The sequence below is a fragment of the Esox lucius genome, chromosome 9 (genome assembly GCF_011004845.1).
Source record: "Esox lucius isolate fEsoLuc1 chromosome 9, fEsoLuc1.pri, whole genome shotgun sequence".
Classification (NCBI taxonomy): Eukaryota; Metazoa; Chordata; class Actinopteri; order Esociformes; family Esocidae; genus Esox; species Esox lucius.
The window spans coordinates 24,882,691-24,905,525 of NC_047577.1; the positions used below are offsets into that span (position 1 = coordinate 24,882,691).

The window sequence follows — 22,835 nt, forward strand, 5'->3', positions numbered from 1 at the left end:
AAAAGAAGCCAAACAACTATGTGATAATAAATGGTATCATATGATCACTATCCTTAAATAAAATACTGTTTTATGATCAGTCATCTTTTCAAAATCAATGCCAAAACAATTTCTGCCAGGATATGCAAATATTTGAGCACAACTATATCTATGTACAGGAACATTTATGGACATATGGTGTGCAGACTAATTAATAAACAATGAAAGGTTTATTTATATCTATTTTACTCCATGAGATTGCTTACTGTCAAACCTTTTCTCTGACTTGGATGTTTTTTAATGTTCTGTTTGAAATATTTAATAACTCCACGCTGTTGCATGTTGAACTGTAGATTTCTTTTCAGTTCAAAAACACATTATATTTGCTCTCAATAAATCTGGATGTAGGAAGGATATTAAAGCAATCAAGTTGCAGTTGACTTAATTTTTCACATGCACAGAAATGCAGATGTTATTGGACATCTACAATGAAAATCTTATGTCACAGAACCACACAATGAGGAAAAAGTAATAAAGATATTCAGGCAAACATTGATATTCAGGCAAACACTGAGTAAACATTGAGTGAAAGTACAAAAATGGTAACTTCAGTTAAAAGTACATTTATACATCACAAGACTGTTTATGATACTATGATGATGATCAAGCTGTAAATTGTCTATGATGTTTATGTAGAGCAGGATAGTGAATATAGGGGATGGAATTGCCCCTTTGAGACATGCCAAATTTCTTAATTCTGCTGAGATTGTATAAAACCAGGCCTCACAGTGCCCAACCAGGCCTCACAGTGCCCAACCAGGCCTCACAGTGCCCAAACAGGCTTCACAGTGCCCAACCAGGCTTCACAGTGCCCAACCTGGCCTCAAAGTTTGGCCTCACAGTGTCATTGTCATTACAGGTTTGCAATCTCCAACAGATGAACAATCTATATACATTAATTAATAAACTAAGCTAACCTACTTGTAGTTATCGTGGGATTTAATTAATCCACAAAATACTAAAAAGCAGATGGAAGAAGATTTTATGGACATTAAACAATTATTTATTGTGCTTTAAAAACACACTCCAAATGTATGTATGATATTACATTTTGTACAAAAACTAAAAGTCTGTAATACATTTTATACATACTGTTTGCTTTACAAATTACAGTCATTGTTTATGAAATAATAAATTGACACCGGTGAAAGAGTTAATTAAATCAGTAGCAAAATACATTTGATTCAACAGCAGTTATAAGTCCCAATCAAAAGCTCCAGAGAGCCCAAGTCCCGCTCACCAGCCCACAGTGCCACAGCTGACAGTGCCCGGCTGCAGCCAGACCCTTCTCCTTTGTTTACACTCTACATGCCGCCTATGTGCACTTCTTGTTGGCGGTATATTTGGTGTCTCCTAGGACGTCTCTCTGGTGGAACTTGGAAGTTAAAAACTCTATCTACGCATTGTGTTCCAATATCCAGGAGTTATTGTCGGCTATATACAGTGGGGAGAACAAGTATTTGATACACTGCCAATTTTGCAGGTTTTCCTACTTACAAAGCATGTAGAGGTCTGTAATTTCTATCATAGGTACACTTCAACTGTGAGAGACGGAATCTAAAACAAAAATCCAGAAAATCACATTGTATGATTTTTAAATAATTAATTAGCATTTTATTGCATGACATAAGTATTTGATCACCTACCAACCAGTATGAATTCCGGCTCTTACAGACCTGTTAGTTTTTCTTTAAGAAGCCCTCCTTTTCTCCACTCATTACCTGCACCTATTTGAACTCGTTACCTGTATAAAAGACACCTGTCCACACACTCAATCAAACAGACTCCAACTTCTCCACAATGGCCAAGACCAGAGAGCTGTGTAAAGGCATCAGGGATAAAATTACAGATTTGCACAAGGCTAGGATGGACTACAGGACTACAGGCAAGCAGCTTGGTGAGAAGGCAACAACTGTTGGCCCAATTATTAGAAAATGGAAGAAGTTCAAATTGACGGTCAATCTCCCTCGGTCTGGTGCTCCATGCAAGATCTCACCTCGTGGGGCATCAATGATCATGAGGAAGGTGAGGGATCAGCCCAGAACCACAAGGCAGGACCTGGTCAATGACCTGAAGAGAGCTGGGACCACAGTCTCAAAGAAAACCATTAGGTTACCCATGTGGGGGAAGATAGCTTGCCCCTTGTGTGAAGCCTAGGTATTAATAGAACAAAGGGAATGTGTTTTATTGACATAGGACAGCTGGGCAGCATCTTACCACACACCCTTTTAAATGTAATAAATTCAGACTGTTCATGTATTAAGTTAGAGACTCCTCAGACGATTATGTTTGTAAGCGTCTCTCTTATTTGCAAATAATTTTAAAAACTGTTAAATTGTACAGCCAGAGCAACTAAGGAGTGGCTCCGTAAGAATCATCTCAAGGTCCTGGAGTGGCCTAGCCTGTCTCTAGACCTGAACCCAATAAAAAATCTTTGGAGGGAGCTGAAAGTCTGTATTGCCCAGCGACAGCCCTGAAACCTGAAGGATCTGGAGAAGGTCTGTATGGAGGAGTGGGCCAAAATCCCTTCTGCAGTGTGTGCAAACCTGGTCAAGAACTACAGGAAATGTATGATCTCTGTAATTGCAAACATAGGTTTCCGTAACAAATATTAAGTTCTGCTTTTCTGATGTATCAAATACTTATGTCATGCAATATAAGGAAAATTAATTACTTAAAAATCATACAATGTGATTTTCTGGATTTTTGTTTTAGATTCCGTCACTCACAGTTGAAGAGTACCTATGATAAAAATGACAGACTTGTACATGCTTTGTAAGTGAGAAAACCTGCAAAATCGGCAGTGTATCAATTACTTGTTCTCCCCACTGTATACTGTACGGTAGGCTGTACCGAGTGAAAAAAGCAGAAACTATTAAGTAAATGCTTGCTAATTAGAAAAAACTGGGTTGACGCCAGGCCTCATGATGTACACGCGCCGCCATCTTGGTAAAACCATTTCTTGGTAAAACCATTACTTCAAAGTAACAGTAATTTTCAGTTAGGTGTCTCTGTAATTTGAGACACAGCCAAAATAAAGTAAATAATCTAACCTCTTCTGGTTCATTTTGAGCTTCTCTTTCGGGAGCAGTAAAGACACTGGGATCACGCCTCTTCCCCTCTGAAACAAATTGATAGCTCTGTCAATTACATTGTCAATATAATCTTGTCAATATAATATAATTTCCTGAATTATGTAATACTAGGCTGTGGTCAATGGTGCATTATACTGAATAGAGAACAGCATGTAATTCCGTTACCATTATCTATTTCCCCTTTAGAGAAAAAAAAACTCCACTGCACAAAAATCCTAGTACAGACAGGCACTTGTGTCAGTAGCAAACCTTGGTCACGGGTGCGACAGGGGGTGTTTTCTTGATCCTTCTCCAGAACGACAGAGTCTCTCTCAATGAGGTATGTCACAAAGATTGTCTCAAGCAGGCTTAGCATCAGGAAAGCAAAGACCACTATACAATAGGTTGCTATGAGAGAGAAAACACATACAGACAGTATAAAATATAAAAGTTTTAAAAGTTTGAGTGTGCATGGGGTGGGTTAAATGCTGTGAAATTAAAAGTAAAATCTTGATTGAACAAGATGTTACTGTTTTAGTGTTTAAGTGCATGTGATTATGCATATATAAAAACAAATAAATTAATCAAATTTTTTCACATGCTTCAGTAACAAAATGTATGAGATAAAAGTGAAACTGCCCCTTTAAAAAATAGAGATAAAAAAGTGAATACAAATAAGAGTAACACAACAAATGCATATACAGTCTTGTGAATAGCAATAACATGGACAAAAGATATATGGTTAAGATTGTGTGCATGGGGTAGGGGTGTGCCGAGTACTCTGAAAAAACAAGTATCCTACGGATATGAGGAATTTGATATTATTATTTAATCACATAATCCATGATCTGAGAAACTTACTGTGAACTCTAAATTCTTGTTTCTCTCACTGGGTGCGGAATACTGAGCACTCAATTGGCAGATTTGGATATTATTAAAGACACAGGCAGGGTGTTCATTGAGCCAGCTGCTAAAACTGGATACTAATAAGGGCCACTTTCTCTACTCCTTTTCCTAGAGAAGTGGTCTCACGCACGTCACATCTCCTGCATTCACTTTCACCCACTGGTCGCAGTGCTAAGAGTATGATGAGATCGGCACACCCTTTTTTTCCGCATTTCCACTGGTGCTTTACCCTAGTTCCAGGGCTACACTGGTGATTTATGCTAGTGTTGGCTCTAGACTTTCCTGTCTTGACTAAACATTTGGTACCAAGGACTTGAGGAGGGGTGGGGAGGAAGGAGTGAACTATCAATTTGGTTTTCTGGTTACAAAATATAAAAGGTGATCTTTTTCTATTAACGCTATTTGTTTTTAATACGTGTTTGAACTTGAGTAATAAAACAAATACCTTCCTCAAACTCCTCCACCTAAACTCGTGACACTGCAACGTTAAGCCAGTGTATTCATTATTTAGTTCAATAAGTATTTTGCCAAAACTATCTACTTTTAGTAGAAGGATTTGGGAGAATTCTGAGGTAGTTTTGTGTTATTATAGGTTCTGCTGGCTACGTCTCGGTCTTTGCGCTCCGTTTTTCTATTGAGTCAATGGCATGGTACCACCTTCGGCCATTCCAACTCTTGGAGTCTTTGCTTCCCTGTACTCTTGCTTTATTTTATTTATTTTATCAGGGTTATGTTTTGTTAGATCGGATGAAAACCATCACAAGAATCCTAAGACTATGCAAATGATACACATCGCTATTCAAATAGCATAACATGCAGCGTTTTTAGCAGGATGTAACGCATCAACCCGCAAACCCCACGTCCTAAAGTCTGGGGCTTGGCTGTGAGATTTGAGAGCCGGGCTACTCGGCCACCGCAATGGAAAAAGAAACATTTCTGGACTTTAGTGTTAATCACCAGTGTTTGGCACCAGTGGAAACGAAGTATTAGTGTAGATTTTAGTGTGAGTTTATGCCAGCGCATAACCTATGACAGGAGTCTTGTTTGATGTGGATGGAAGTATGTCTTTGAGGATAAGCAGCATAACAGAGATGGCCAGCAACACCGTGACCTTGAAGCCCAACTTTTCCCCCCGTTGGTCTGAGATCAGGAAGGAGGCAAGGTCCAGAAACAGGAAGAAGAGGACAGGAAGCACAAAGTTGGTGATGTAGAGGAGGGGCCTCCTTTTCATGGTGATCTAAGAAGAGATGAGCAAGAAAGAAGGATCTGAAAATATTGTTTTTAATTCAATTATCTTTAGGTAAAAAAATGCTTCATGATGCACTTTATTATTATTATTATTATTAGCACTACAAAAATAATTTCAAAACCTCTATAACGGTATGTCATGGTCTGTAAAGGGTTCATTAACATTGCATACTGTGTGATATAACCAATATCAAATGTGAAGACTAATGTGATCAAATATGCTATAAACCTGTGCTCTATAACAGCTTAAAGGCTATCTAAATTATGTAAGGTGGAGGCATCACAAAATGTTAATAACATTGTCATGCATCTTGGTAGAGTCTTCCAGTGCCAGGATAGTAGATACCATTCCAGGGACCACACATTATAATGTATGCACACATGACTAAGTTGATTTGGATAAAATTATGTTGACTTGCAGTAGTTTATAAATGCATTTCCATGGGTGGCAATTTTTTATACTTGTGGTATATGTTGTGAAACACCTGGGCCTTCAGCTGATCAGTATTCAGGGCTAAAACTACTCAAAATATAATATCAACCAGGTTGTTTGATTGCTGAATGCTGATTGGATAAAAGGCATTGTATATAACTCCATATATAATGGATGTGCCATCATGTCACTTTTGACTTTTTTATTTGCGTTTGTAACCGGGTCATGCAAGCAAAATGTTGTTTCTCCTTTCTTCACTGACTTAGGTGTGAAATTCACTGCCCGGATTCACATTAACTCTGTATCATGTACACTACTGTTTAAAAGTTTTGGGTCACTTAGAAATGTCCTTGTTTTCGAAGGAAAAGCACATTTATTGTCCATTAAAATAACATCAAATTGATCAGAAATACAGTGTTGACATGGTTAATGTTGTAAATGACTATTGTAGCTGGAAAAAGTAGATTTTTTCTGGAATATATACAGTATCTCACAAAAGTGAGTACACCCCTCACATTTTTGTAAATATTTGATTACATCTTTTCATGCGACAACACTGAAGAAATGACACTTTGCTACAATGTAAAGTAGTGAGTTTACAGCTTGTATAACAGTGTAAATTTGCTGTCCCCTCAAAATAACTCAACACACAGCCATTAATGTCTAAACCGGTGGCAACAAAAGTGAGTACACCCCTAAGTGAAAATGTCAAAATTGGGCCCAAAGTGTCAATATTTTGTGTGGCCACCATTGTGAGATACTGTACATATTCGTACAGAGGCACATTATCAGCAACCATCAGTCCTGTGTTCCAATGGCACGTTTGGTTTGCTAATCCACATTTTTTATTAAAAGGTGATGTGAGCATTAGAAAAGCCTTTTGCAATTATGTTAGCACAGATAAATACTGTTGTGCTGATTACATAGAGCAACAGATTATTAGAAAATAACATAAAATATAAAGTAAATTTACAAATGTTTTTTAATGCACCTGAATCGGTAGTGTGGAAGATTAATTAATTATGCATATATGTTAAATATTAAGGATGTATAAATATATTCTATTTGGATGAATTAGGTTTAATAAATATGTAGGTTTTATGTATCTGATATACAGGCTGGTTACTTTGCTCTGTCTAGGAGTTGGTGAAACGTGGTTACAAATGTGGGGACTTCAGCTATAGCTTGTCCCCCTTTCCATCAGAACCCTTGCCACCAAATCCTTGTTCTCCTTTTGGCCCAAGGCCCAAATACGGGCATTCTTTAGCTTATGTGTCCTATGTTGTTAGGACTTGGAGGATTAAGATGAGAACAGATGTTAGAAGAAAATATAAGGGGCCCCTCAAAGTGTGTGTCTTTGTCATACCTAGGAAGGGGCACATGTGTGTACTTTGTCTGTGCATCACCTACAAGCTTGTAATAAACTAATAGAATTAAAGTGTTGGTTTCCTAATTGAGAAAGTATTTATTATTGAGAAATTTGAATTAAGTAGACTCAACCCTCGAACCTGACAAGTGGAAAATAATTATCCGCAAGAGTAGACAAAGATCAGGTAGTGCACATGATGACTCGGCAGAGGAACAGACAGACGATGAGCAGGAGAGTTGGTTTAAATGACAGGCAGGGGTTCGGAAACACAAGATAACACAGCAGAGGTACAGAGAGATGATCAGCAGGATTGTTGGATTGATCAAAGGGCAGAAGTTCAGTACACAGATATACTAGAAACGGGCACTGGGAACACTAGAAAACAAGAAAGCAGGGATGACTTGGGAAACACACAAGACAAACTGGCAACTGGAACAAACAGAGAAGACAGGTTAAGTAGGCAGGGATAATGAGTGGGGGTGAGACAAGACAACACAGGTGAACAGAATCAGAGTGAGGGTGTGACACTTGAAAGTTAAACCGCTACTCTGGATGAACTAAAACTAGCCTGCATGCATTTGTTAGCATGATTTGTTAAAATAAGGGTTATAAAAGAAGCCCTGTGCATTAGCCATTTGAGCTGTCAGGATAATTTTTTTTACATGTTTTGAGTGAGTAAAGGAAAATCAGAATAGCAATGATAAGCACTGTGAATGATGGAGCAATGATGTGCTAATGAAGTATAGGGTTTACCATGATTAAAATGCACTTTCAGGTTATCTGTTCATAAGTTTATCCCATTACAAGTATCACGTGTGATAAACATATACAATTAGGGATTTCAGTATGACGAAATCGGCACAACCCTACTCTTTATTACACTCCTGGCTCTGTCATATACTCACATAGCCTTTCCTATCACTGCTATGCGGAAGATACTCAACTATTTTCTCCTTTCCCCTACTGGCGACACACGTCACTGCATGCCTAGTTGACATCTCTTCTTGGATTTCAGGCTTCCAACTCAAGCTTGACCTTGGCAAGATAAAGCCGCTCTTCTTCTGGGGAAAGGCATTTCTCCACCAAAACATGTAATCCCGGTTGTCAACTATAGTTTCCACCTCCCTGAAAGCAAATAACCTTGGCATAACCCTAGACAACACTGTCGTTCTCCACAAACATCAAGGCAGTGACACGTCATGCCACAGTATTCGTAGAGTATGATTCTACCACCTGTGATGTTTCTTACGTGAGGTAATCTCATGTCTGGATTACTGCAACTCCATCAAACCCCTGCAACATTCCCAGAATGAATGACACGGCTCATTTGGTGTTCAATCTTCCCAACTTCTCTCATATAACTCTGCTCACTCCACTGGCTTTCGCCTGAAGCTCACATGGGATACAAGGCTATGGGAATTGCCTACTGCAGGGGAGCTTCCCCTCCCTACCTTCAGGCAACACTTAAACACATCATCTCTATGTTCAGGGTATCTGCAAGTTTTTTTAATGCCACTTCGAATTCAATTTAAGAGCACCCAATGCAAAAAATAAGGACACCAATTCAACTGAAGTACCCTTCATTTTTAGAGCAGTAAGCCTACAGCTAACTAACGTTACTGGCCGTTATTTTGCGGGACTGTCATCTGTGATACGACCAAAGAGAACTGAGAAATGCCGGGCATTTGTTGGAGGCTTTTCACAGCATTTTTGTTTTGTTTTTGTGTTTCTCACACATCATATTGGATTCCACAGATTTACACTGATGGTACCTGCAGGAAGTTTAACAGCCATTCTTGGTACTAGCTAGCTACCTCATGAACAACAGTGTTGCGTATTCTGTGACTTCGGTGATTTATGAGCCTGGGGACAGGACTTCCAGTTTGATTTGACAGGCAAGTGGGACCTCCAGTGTGATGTATGGACTTCCTGTGTGACGTGTGTTACAGCAGGACTTCCAGAATGACGTATGCATGTCCGGTGACTTGTATTCATGTTTGATGTTTTGCAACGATTGATAAACACCACGGACAGGTGTTATAACAGTAGTGAGATGTTTGATGTTTAACAAATGGTTCTTAAGGTTCCGGAATATTAAAAACCCAGGTAATAAATAGGCGTTATATCAGCATTTTTTATTTTAACATGAGATGGGCCTTAAGATCCAATCTACCCATTGTAATGGTCCATAAATAACCACTAGTACAAACTGTAGTATATGCAGGATGATAAACATCCTGTGTTTCACACAAGGTTTGTAATCCATCAATACACTACAGCAAACACACATTGCATGAGCAATGCTATTATTCTGAAGGAACAAATAACGCTGACCAGACATTATGACTAAGTTGATTGTATCGTGGTTGGGTTTAAAATATGGCTCAAAATAAAAATGATGATTTTGGTACATGTGTATGTATGAGCAATGATGATTTGTGAGTTTGTGAATACTTGTTTGTGTGTGTGTGTGTATGTGTTAGTGTGTGCGGTTGCTGGGACGACTTCCGGGTAAGATGTGTTGCATTCTTTTAATGTCTTTTTAAAATTCTGATTTTTGATTGTTGTATTATGGACTTGTGTTTGTTAAATATTATTTGAAGAGATTAATGGCGATATGGTGACAATAGCCAGGGTTTATAAGTAAGTGGATGAGTTTGTCGTTAACAAATAAAATTAACAGCATTTCTACCGGACATGAATCATCAATATAGTTGGTTGTCAAACGTCTACAACTAGCTGAACTAACTAGTTAAGCTTTATCCACAGTTTTAATCATTGTAACCGGTATAGTTCTAACGTGAAGAAAAATGACGTACAACCAATGACAAAGCTAGGAGGCACAACCTGTTGGAAGCGCCCCGGCTGTGTTGTCAAGTGTAACGGCCCCAGCGTGTTTTCTGTTTGTCCTTGACTTGTCTTGTCTTTGTATGGTCTTTCCTGTTCTTGATTCAGTTAATCAGTACATTCCTTTCCCCTGTGTTTAGCCCCCACATGTTTCTGTTCTCCTCGTTAGTCAGTGTATTTAGTTCAGCCATTTTCTCCCTGTCGGTCATTGTGCGTGTCATGTTTTATGTGTTCCTAGCTCCTGAGTATGTCGTAGTGCCTGGCACTCTTTTTCTTTGTGTTTATTAAAAAAGACGCCTCAAATCTCTGCGCCTGCCTCCGTCTCCCTCCTTGAAACGAAACATCAAGACAATATTAAATCCGTGGCTTCCACAGAAGACAGCTGTTGTTTCCAGCGCGGAGTAGGCCGTTTACATACAGTAGTACAAGTTAATTGATTTGAAATAATTGATTTGAATTGTGTTGCAATACAAATGCTAACAAACAACAAATTTGAACTTTTTAAGAATGTTTAAAGAATTTTACAATGGAGCAATTCTTGTGCTTTTATCGGTCTTTCATATATAATCTGTTTTATATCTCAAGTTTCGGTTAAGCGGAATGAAACACAGCCCTGTTTCAAACCTTGGTAAACAGTCTTTTAAGATTATTATTATTCAGGTTCAAATACCTATACATGCTGGTTTTCTGTTACCTGTTTGTTTTTTTTTCAGACCAAGTAACCTTCTGCATTGTTGATTGGACTGCACAGTTGTGATCTTACGTGTCCTGAAAAGATCTAATTAAAAGTCTAATTATTTACAGAAATGTTTAGCATTGTACTAAAATGTTATTAGCATTATGACAATATGCATACAGCTGAATCTTTGTACTCTGTACATCAACCAACAGTGTGAGGACCCAGTGATAATGCAGACAACATCATAATGGCTTCAGTAATGGACTCCACACATTGTGGCTGCACAGCATCAGTGTTTTTTTTAACACAGTTACCTCATTACACAATGCTTGAAAGCTGAAGGTAATATATATCTAGTCAACTCATCAAAACTGTGATGTATGTAAATGTATGTTTGAGTTAATAATATTTTAACCTGTAAGTGGATCATTATTTACACGTTAAGCTATGTTGGCTTTTTGTCTCTTTACTTTTCGGAGCTGCAATTCTGTTAAAGGTATATTTCTGCGCCTAAGATTAAGCACTATTTCACAGAGTGATAGAATGAGGTTGGTGGAAGCAGATTCTAAAATAACTTTTCATTGACACGCCGGTGCCTTAAATAGCATCTTCAAAAGCGGTACATTTCTATGAATGCGCTTACACATGATCAAACTTTCTTAGGAATGCACACGACAGGCCAATCACCAGAAAACAACCCTGTTCTCAGACGGTAGTCATCTGGTAATGTAGCTTTAAAGTCAATAAGTAAATAACCAAAATGTGGATGTGTTGCGTCTTTAAAACTCTCCTTGAAGAACCGAGAAAGACCGGGGTACATCTGTCTGCCTAAAATACTAATCTGCTGATTGTCACAGGTGTTTTTAAACAAGATGAAGTAAGTTGTCTTCAAGTTAATAGTTCTACTAGATTTGCCTTTAACAAACATGTTTTGGACAAGGTAAATTGCACTCAGGTTATGGTGGTGTGAATATTGTGTGAAAACTCTCTCCATCTCCAAACTCTCTGATGCACTTTTCATTAAATCGTCAATAATTAAAAGGTTGTTTTTCTGAATCTTTAAAAGATTGTCATCGCATAGCGATGTTGGTAGACCTTTAATAAAAGTAATTTCCCTCAACTTCCACATTTCGTCATACAGCGGTTGCCAACATGATCAACATGACAAAGATCACTGAATCAGTGTCTGTGTAGAGCACACATCTATCCAACTTCTCCAAGAGTGAATACAACTCGAGTCTAGCATAAGCTGTTGTGAATGTGGCAATAAAAATGTGCCATTACGTGGTCTGATAGGTGTCTGTTTTGTGTAATGCACACTTTTACCATCGCAAATGTGTCTGAGATGAAAGAGAAAAAAACAACTTCTATTCATTGCCAATTTAGCCAAAGATAACATGTTGAAAACAATGTTTTCCTTGTCAAGCTACACACCCTCGTTTTCATGATATTCACGGATATACTGTTCTTTAGTATCATCGTTAACCACTAATGGTGGGAACCTGCTAGCTTCCTGCTTGTGCTTCAGGAATGTTCTCATGTAATCTGCAAAAATATTCTGATATCCTGGTGAAATTCCTGACTTAAATTATTTTCACAATGCGATAACCTTTCTCAACAGCCTTAACCAGCTCAATAGAAACTCAGGTATCAGTTAAAGCTCTTTTTGAATCACCATGTAAACAATCAGTTACCTGGTTTTCAGACTCTACACATAATCTAAACAAGGGAAAGAACAGCTTACCACCGACCCTGTGCTGTAAAACAGGGTGATAAAGGCCTTTCGGCAGACACACGGTAGCCCTAATAATACCAAAGTATATGTCTAGTGGTTAGAAATCTCAAAAGATTATGTTTGGATGCCCAATCGGATGAGTCTTTGTCTTGTTGCAGAATTGGTTAAAGACTACAAACGTCGTTATACTAATATTCTCCCCTTTTGAGCCGTAAACCTCAAATGAACTGCGTTGGTATGACCGCCAAAAAGAGCATCCTGAGGGTCAAGGCGCTCTGGAACATCAAATGGCTTCAAGAAAGCTTTGGAATCTGTGGATGTGTTTTTACGCCGATTCCAATCACACTCCCATATGTACTGAACATGTATGTTGTGTTGTTCTTTTAAAGCCTCAAGCTTTGTCAGCCATTGTTGGTGCATCAACCCGTACTCAATCTTTGTGACCGGGTTGGTGCTTGTTGAACAATGACACTTTGGGTGACCTTGACAGAAACAGTCTAGAAATTCATAGACTGCGCACACACCATCACGTTCAGCGTTCTCATCAACATAGTAAGCACAGATTTTCATTTCATCCCGATTCAGGGCATCCTGTATCGATATACATTCTCATCAGAGGCCACATATTCAAGCCATTGGATTGAGCTTATTTGAGAATGTCTTCTGACAACGATTATAGTTGTTTGAGGGGATCAATGCAATTGTGCCCTGGTGAAGAATCTGTTGCATAAGACTTTCATGCAAGCAGAAGCAATCGTAAATGGCCGGAATGGGTCAACACCACCACATTCCAGGAACTCAAGTCTGTAGCGCATACAACTCTCTCTCAGGATGACCACATTAAGCCTTTGTTTCATTCTTCATTCTTTGATACCATTGCAAAACTCATCTTTTTCTTTAGCCATCATGGTATTGTGGTTCCGGATGGGAGCCAACATAGCTTTAATTCTCCTTGATGTTAAACTTGTAAGGAAAGTAGCCTTTTTTTAAATCTTTAAACTCATAGTACCTGGCAAAGCTGCCAGCTTCATTGGTCTGAAGCAATGACTATTAATGTATCTCTGATTGAATGTGCTGCCTGTAAAAATCATGAGCTTGCTACCATTAGCAATAAGTGTCGTCCCAATATGTTAGATAGGTACTACATCAAGATGTAGCCATCGAAACCTTTGAGATGTGTGCTATACATGTGTAGTCAGTATATTTCGGTTGCCTAAACTTTTAGAAAAAAGCAGCGACACGACCATCTCCGGGCGAACACCACGTCTCGTTATCAAAGCTTATTGTGCACACAAAATTTGCAGTGTGTATACCATTCACAGGATTGGCAATTGTCTCATCTTAAAATATGTAGCGCTAACTGTGGTCCTAAGGTTTAGAGGGTTTTATGAAATACTGATGATTCATTTCAACAGTCAGATCCACGTTACAATTGGGACACATGTTAGCTGTGCACTTGTGCGCTTTATAGTTGGTAATACTAACGTTGTAATGACAGCTGCAATCTGCAGATACAGTATTTCTTCTGGTCACACCTGCTAACCCAACAACCTGTACCTTTGTGGAGCTTCAAGCCTTTATGGTGTCTATAACAAAAGTAAGAATATCCTCTTACAGTCTGGGCACTGCTTTGTGTTACGGGGTTGTGTATGACAATCTTCATGAAGACAGACACTACAGCTATGTTCACAACCATGATCACCGTGGGTGTTAAAACCTGTATAACAACACTCACAAACATATAACACACCCAGAAAACCCTTCAGATTCATCATACCATAGAAATGGTTATCATGTAAGTACATAAAGATGGTTCTAGGGTGGGTGTCCTCACTGTTTTGAAACTTGGTAAAGTGACCATCAACATGTCTTTCACCATGTTCGATGAAAGACAACAATTTTACACCCTGTCATTTCTTCAAACCGCACAATATCTGTGAATGTCACACAATCATCTAACGCTAAACCAGCACCCGTATGTAACTCACGACCACTAACCAGGGCCTCAGCATATGTGTACTGTGGGTTCAACATACCCATCAAACAAACGGAAACCCATGTAGAATCATTATTCAAAACCACATATAAATGCCTTTTTTTATTTGATAATCTGATCTATCAATAGTGTTTGATCTTTATGCTGTGGAGTTTATGCTGCTGGAGTACCACCAGCTCTAGTGATCTTCAATAAAAATCTCAGCATTACTCTGCGTAAAACTTTCAAGTAAAAGACCAAACGTCTGTTCATTATATTAATCTGCTCTCATGGTCACATGTACGGGGGATATCAGAGATACTCAATCTGCAGGCAATCACCAGGCCTGTGTACAAAGTCTGAAGCTCTAACAATAAATAAAAGTATTCACACCTTCCATAATGAGTGCATATAATGTGCCAAAATCAACAACTTCACCAGTATTTTGGAAATGTATCAACTTACATAATTCAACATTGTCAAACTCATTACGTTGCATTACTCTAACATCGCCATCGTTGCTATGAGTTTGCATCAGAGAGCTCGGAGGAGGGTCAACTAGATCATGTGAAAAATGGAGGCTACTAATCTTGGTTAACAAACCTTGCATCTGTGGATTAATGTCTGTACCGCTGTGAAAGAAAGTATTGACCGGTTCATTTGTATTTTGGGGTGTGATCTGTTGCTTATGTGTAGATTTTGACGGTTGTTCCGTGTCTGGTCTGTTGTTAGCACTCTCTTTTGCCATTTCTGTAGCTTAACTTGTAAATAATGAGCCACTTACAGGTTAAAAAAAAATTCTGACTCAAACAACATTCACAGTTTTGATGAGTTGACTGTAGATATGTATTACCTTCAGCTTCCAAGCATTGTGTAATGGGGTAACTGTGTTAAAAAAAACTCTTGAATATGTGCAGCCACAAGGTGGAGGTCTATAACTGAAGCCATTATGTTGATGATGTCTCCATTATCAATGGGTCCTCACACTGTTGGTTGATGTACAGAGTACAAAGATTCTGCTGTATGCATATTGTCATAATGTTAATAAAATTTTAGTACAATGCTAAAAACATCTGTAAATAATTAGACTTACACAAAATGTATCTGATCAGGACATCATAACTGTGCAGTCCAATCAAAATCACTGATGGTTACTTGGTCTGAAATAAAAACAAACAGGGGTAACAGAAGACAGATATTTAACTGTCTTTCATATTGTCTGTTATCTCTAGTTTCGGTTGAGCAGAATTAAACCCAGCCGTGTTTGGAAAACACATTTTTGGGCCTTCAAACCTTGGTAAGCAGTCTTTTAACATTATTATTATTATTATTAATCAGCTTTAAAAGCGCATCATATACATTTTTTATACATTCTTAAAAAGTTAAAATGTGTCGTTTATTAGCGTTTGTAATTGCAACACAATTCAAATCAATTATTTCAAATAAAATAACTTGTACTTACTATGCTAACAGCCTACTCCGCACTGGAAACAACAGCTACCTGTTGGAGGGCGCCTCCAACAGGTTGTGCCTCTTAACTTTGTCAGTGGTTATACATAATCGTTTTTCATGTTAGAACTATACCAGTTACAATGATTACACTTGTGGATAAAGATTAACTATTTAGTTCAGCTAGTTGTTGACGCTTGACAACCAAATATATTTTTACTTCCTGTCTGGTAGAAATGCCATTCTCGTTAGTTATCTCGGCCCAGTCATTTAATTGTATCTATTAACGACACACTCATCAGCTTACATATAAATTATGGCTATTGTTACCATATATCGCCATTAATCTCTTCAAACAACATTTAACAAACATAAGTCCATTACAAGAACGCAACACATCTTACCACAAAGTCCCAGCAACCGCACACACTAACACACACACCTAAGTATTCACAAACTCACAAATACTACAGTTTGTCAACATCGTTACCTGTTAAAATATTATACCAATGTGTAGCAATCAATTTCGCGATAATACTTGATAAGACTTGTTAAATAAAATCAACCTTCAGGGTAACTTTGTAACGTTTTGCCATATAATGCAACTCAAAAGTTAATGCTGACTTAAAAGCCCATTTTGATTTCACAAATCATCAATGCTCATACATACACCAAAATCATAATTTTTATTTTTAACAATATTTTAAACCCAATCACAATACAATCAACCAAGTCATAATATCTGGTCGACTCAGGCGTTGTTTGTTCTTTGAGAATAATAGCATTGCTCATGCGATGTGTGTTCACTTTAGTGCTTTGGTGGATTACAAACTGTGTGTGAAACACAGGATGTTTATCAACCTGCATATACTACAGTTTGTACTAGGGGTTATTTAGGGACCATTACAATGGGTAGATCGGATACCCTTGGTAGCCTATGGGGCTTTCGGCTGGATTTCACTACTGGGACATTTTGAGTCCTAGATTAATTTCTGTAACAGATACAACCTATTATGATGTATCCTGGTAATAGCAACCCCTCTGGCTACAATAAAAACACATAAAAACAGACTTCTGGGTCACTATTTATAAAACTCATCTGTTTGAAAGGCAAAAAAAAAATTTCTGAAAACATTTCTGCCATTCAGCATCAAGATTTTTTTTTTAAAGCATTATGAGATTTTGTGTCAATGGTATTTCCTCATACTTTCATGCCTTTAATATCAAATTACACTGTAATTGGGTTGAAAATAATGAAAAATTATATAATAGAAGGTAAAAAATATAGGCACCCCCAAAAAATTTGGTTCTTCAACCTAGAAATGAAACACTATAACATGAAAGATTATAACCCAATATAACGGTTCCTTTAGTTTAATGACACAAAACGGCCAGCAGGTGGCAGCACTAGATCGCTAGTTACGTTTGGACTTATATATTTTATAAACTCAGAAAAATTACCAACTTCTTCCCAAAAACTCAAGAACATCCCCATACTATTTATTAATTTTTATATCTTATATATAATACAAACGATGTATTATGGTTCAAAACATCATATATAGTGATGTACACGCATGTAATATTCATAGTAGTGTACAAATGAGCCTTTCTAAGATGCATTGGCAATGTCGTTGCCTGGTGAAAGGTTCTCATAGCAACCCAAACTATACAACTATACAACCCATATTATATACGGAAAACCCCAATTATACACGGAACGCTTCAGGAAAGTGGTAACAAATAATATACCATTGGAATCGGACGATAATGGCGAATCTATTTTTCGAAATATTTATGCAAATGAGCACTGTCCGCGATATCGCGGACGTCGACCATGGATGGTTTTAAGGCCCATCTCATGTTAAAATTAAAAATGGGTGGAAACTCTCCAAAATGAGTCCTGACCCCTTCTTTACATCTTACACAAAAAAGATTTCACAAGCAAGTTTATTTATATAGCACAATGCATACTTAGAAGCAATTCAATGTGCTTTACACTAAAAAATAGACTTTTATTTTTTTTAAACAGTCAGATTGTTACAATTCTCTAACTCAGCTGTCTCCACGGGGACTGCATGAACTTCAACACCCAGGTATCTCAATCCTCACATTCAAGCGCTAGGATGAACCCCTTCAGTTCCTTCGTGAGATAATCTTTGCATCAATGGCTTACTTGGCTCTCTACTGTGGGAAATTTATGCCATGTCTGTACATTTTATATTCATCCTCAATGAATTACAGTTACCATAACTGTTTACTACACCACCCTGGTATCTTAATCCTCGCGCTCCAGCGCTTGGATAAACTCGTCAGTCCTTTTGTGAGATTATACCCTACATCGATATCTAAACAGCAGCACAAGAACTTGCATTATCCATCATCTGCAGATTGTTACATTTACACAGAGGTTATTTATCTGACAGCACCAGAACTTGCATTACGATTGGTAAAAGATAGCAAAATAGAAATTACAAAACCCAACCTCATAAAATAACAGCATAATAATAAAACACAGAAAAAGAAAATAGAATAAAACTGAAAAAAACATAGGAAGCTATAAAAGCTGTAAGGCTAAACAGTGTGGTTAAGCTTAAGCACTCAGTCATAGATTTGTGAAAAGAGAAGTGTTTCTAACCTGGATTTAAAAATGTATATGTTTGGGGCATGTCTAAGATCTTCTGGTAGTTTATTCCAGTTGTTTGCAGCATAACTGCTAAACACCACTTGACCATGTTTAGTTTGGACTCTGGCCTCTACTAGCTGACCGGAGTTCATGGATCTAAGGGCCTAAACCATACACTAAAAGCACCACTTTGAAATCTATTCTGTAACTGACTGGAAGCCAGTGCAAAGATTTAAGAACTGGAGTGATGTGCTCCGTCCTCTTGGTCCTGGTTAACATTCTAGCTGCAGTATTCTAAATGAGCTGCAGCTGTTTTACAGTCTTTTTGGGGAGTCCAGTTAAGAGGGCATTACAGTAGTCAACACTACTACAGATAAAAGCATGGGACACCAGGCCCATTTTTTGGGACACCAGGCCCTCAATTCTTGCTATATTTTTAAGATGGTAGAATGCTGTTTTGGTGACCGCTTTGATATGACTGTTAAATGTGAGGTCTGAGTCTATCAGAACACCAAGAATAACACACTTGGTCCCTGGTTTTTAGGGCCCAAGAATCCAGGTCTTCACTAATGCTAGTTCTTTTATTTTTGTTGCCAAACACAATAATCTCTGTTTTATCTTAGTTTAATTACAAAAAATGTTGGTTCATCCAGGTATTTATGTGCTCCATACAATGACACAGTGAGTCAAAGGAAATTCTGTGCTTGTGGAAAACTCCATGCTACACATGAATTAGTCATGCTTCCGACTTGGACTAGGTTTAAATAGACTCTGGACTCAGGGCTGGTCACCCCTCTGAGCCTGGTTCCTTTCTAGGTTTGTTCTTAGGGAGTTTTTCCTAACCATTGAAATTCAACACAACTGTTGTTTGCTCCTTGGGGTTGAAGGCAGGGTGTCTCTGTAAAGCACTTTGTGACAACTGCTGATATAAAAAGGGCTATATAAATGAATTTGATTGATTGATAATTCTATATCTTTGTGGTTATTTGGCAAAAACATGAACATACGTAAAAACATGTTTACCGGTAAAAATAAGAATTCACACTTTCTCAATTGTACACTTAATCTGGTGGCTCTATCAAGGATGTTTGTTTGCAATAAAAATAAAGTAACCATGTTTAAAAAGCGTAGGCATTTTACAGTAGATGGATAGCGACAGATCTCAAAAACCAATTTCCTTAGCCACAGCTTTCAACAAGTGAGACTCAAATAAATTGGTGCTTTAACTAGCCATATCTAAAAAGAATAGGCTATACCTTTGCATTTTATCTACCAATATCTGGCAAAAATAAAAACGTTCAAAAATTGGAAAGTTGGAATAGCAAAGAATTAATGTTTCTCAACTCTCCACTAAATCTGGTTGTTCTGTAACCCTGAGTTTGTGTGTGTGTGTGTTTGGGTATTTGGACGTACAGTGTAGGCGATTTTGTCCCACTCCCTGTTTTTGAAAAGCAGTTTTCCATCGCTGATATTTATGTACAGGAACTCCCATTCTCCCGTTTTCTGCATGACTTCACAAGTAGCTTTGGTGGCGTTGGATGAGGTATCTGATGGGAGGAATTTCATTTCATTTTCTGATGGATTAACAGAAGGAAAGATCGAGATTACAGGGAAAAGAAAAAAAGTTATTCACAATGTTTGTTGAGCATGGGTACAAACATGTACAGAATACATGGTAACACTTTACAATAAGGGTGCATTAATTGACATGAGTTAATAATTTAGTAAATATTGACATGAGTTAATAATTTAGTAAATATTAACAAACATGAGTTACAGGGTCTTAACAAACACGTATTGTAATGGTGATTCCATCGATCAGAACTTTTAAAGGAGTAAGTACAGAGACAAAATTCTCTTGGCACAATTAATAGTATATTTAAATTCCCCTCCCTTTATTTATGTATTATATACATATATACCTTTTTTTTTTTTTTTGTATGTGAGGGTGTTATGTTGGGATGGGAATCTGTATGTGGAAAATTTGAAAATCAAAGCCTTTAATAGTGTTTGTCACTGAATACTTTCAATGCACCTTGTTAGGGTTAGTGTTTTACTAACTTAAATTAAAATGTTTGCCACTGAAACCCAAAAAATCGCCATCATGGATTTACAGCCATCTTAGTTATTTTGAAAAGCACTTAAAACACTACTCATATGGCAGTAAATGAACAATCTTGATGTAGTTTAACATTTGGCATCTATGTATGAAGATCTTTGTGTTTTTATGAACCAGACCAGTATGTAAAAATCTACATGGGGTCACTTTTGGAAAGAAATAAACATCCTTCTAACATTGGGTTAATGTTTGGACACATGATGTGTACAGTTAGTGTCTTTTATCCGACATACCATATTGCATAATATTGCACCCACTAAATGCTGCTTGCAGCTGTAATTGAAGTTGGAAATGTAAAGACAACTGCTTAGTTACAGTAACATATACATTTCAAGGTGCTTCAAAGTTTCCTTTAGTTTTTACTTGGTCCCCTTAATCACTGCTTACAGATATATTTATTATTATTATTCTCCAGGGCCAATTTCAGAGGCCCATTGCTTGTGTGATTTTCCTCCATTTTGAATTTGGTGAAAAACTTGTTAACAACATCTCCTCCGAGACCGCTGAACAGATTTGCATGCTGTTTGGTGTTAAGGACCTTTGGACCATTATCTTTAAAATTATATAAGGAACGTTGATATCTCAAACAATATTGCTGAAATCAGCGAATGATACTGAGTTGGCCGGGTCTATGACTTTAGAAGTCCATCAATCAGGAATGGACAGAAAAAGTCCCATACAGAAATACCTCTTGGGGGAGCTATAAACATCACAGATGTTTCTCAAGGCTTTTCCGTTAATAAAAACACATTTAAACCGCTGTACGGATTTGGATGACATTTTGTGTGAAGAACCATTGTCTTTAAAAGTTAGATAAGAAAAGTTAATAAGTCAAAAAATATGGCTCCCATTTTGAAATATGTGCAAAACTCATTAACAACATCTCCTCTGAGACTGCTGAACAGATTTGCATTCTATTGGGTGTGATGGACCTTTGAACCATTATCTTTTAAAGTTTTATAAGGAAAGTTGATATCTCAATTAATATGTCTAAAATCAGTGACTGAAATTGATGTGGGCAGGTCTATGACTATACAAGGCCATAAATCCACATGGGAATATCCGACAGCTACCAAACGAATCATGCCCATTAACGTCTCTGCCACAAATGGACAGCAGCAGTCAAGTATAGAATGACCTTATGGGGGCGTGGTAAACCTCACCAATGTTTTGTGTTATTTTGAATAACTTAAATGACATCTCTGAAACCGTTGAACAGACTGGCATGCCGTTTGCTGTGAAGGATCTGTGGACCATTATGTAAATAGTTGGTAACTCTAAAGATGTGGCTGCAATCCACAATTTAATTGTACATAGTTGTGGCAATTTTTTTATTAGGCTATCCTTTAAGGTTTATCCAAGATGCTACTTGCTTTACAGCTAAATACCAAGGCCAGGAATGAACCCTGAAAGCTATGAACAGCTAGCTCTCATGATGGTGCAACAAACCTCACTGATTTTAAGAAATACACCAAAAATCTGAAAAATATGTCAGAGACATATAACTTTCTGGAAATGTTAATCACTAAATGATTAACATTCTTCCCATTCAAAGTCAATGGTATTAGGAATTCCACCAGGGTGACATATCATTTTGGCCACTGCGTGTGCATGTGACGCTAGAGGAAGAGGACTTTGGTTGTCACTCAGGTAGCTAGCAAACTCAAGGAAAGGTGGCTAACGCAGGGTGGCTAACGCTAGGTGGCTAACGCAGGGTGGCTAATGCAAGGTGGCTAACACTAGTTGGCTAACGATAGGTAGCTAACGCAAGGTGGGCAACGCTAGGTGGATAATGCAAGGTGGCTTATGCAATGTGCATAACGCTAGGTGGCTAATGCAAGTTGGCTTACAGTATGTGGCTTACAGTATGTGGCTAATGCTAGATGTCTAACCCAAGGTGAGTCATGCTATGTGGCTAACGCAAGTTGGCTTACGCTATGTCAATCAAATTTCAATCAATCAATCACATTTATTTATAAAGCCCTTTTTACAACAGCAGTTTTCACAAAGTGCTTTACCGAGACACCCGGCCTTAAACCGCAAGGAGCAAACAACAGTAGTGTTGAATTTCAGTGGCTAGGAAAAACTCCCTAAGAAGGTCGAATTTTAGGAAGAAACCTAGAGAGGACCCAGGCTCAGAGGGGTGACCAGTCCTCTTCTGGCTGTGCCGGGTGAGATATTAAGAGTCCAATAGGAATAATAAATACATTTCTCTGGGCTAAACCCAGAGTCTATTTGATTTTAGACTAGGTCAGAAGTATGACCAGGTGGACAAGGACAGGGACAGCAACGGGCCCCCCAAACCAGGTAATCCGCAGGTGTGGACCAGGACCTCA

The 22,835-nt window shown here is 37.9% G+C and overlaps 1 protein-coding gene across 1 annotated transcript in view; it reads right to left on the minus strand.

Moving 5' to 3' along the window:
* The window catches only part of LOC105008762 (5-hydroxytryptamine receptor 3A), a 98,459-nt gene that overhangs the window by 7,573 nt on the left and 68,051 nt on the right, over positions 1-22,835 (minus strand). Inside the window, exons 6-9 of the mRNA XM_013131355.4 lie at positions 19,794-19,954; positions 5,046-5,256; positions 3,384-3,521; positions 3,093-3,160 (exon numbers count right to left, since the gene is read on the minus strand). Coding sequence (XP_012986809.1) covers positions 3,093-3,160; positions 3,384-3,521; positions 5,046-5,256; positions 19,794-19,954 — 578 coding nt within the window. The remainder of the gene's footprint in view (positions 1-3,092; positions 3,161-3,383; positions 3,522-5,045; positions 5,257-19,793; positions 19,955-22,835) is intronic.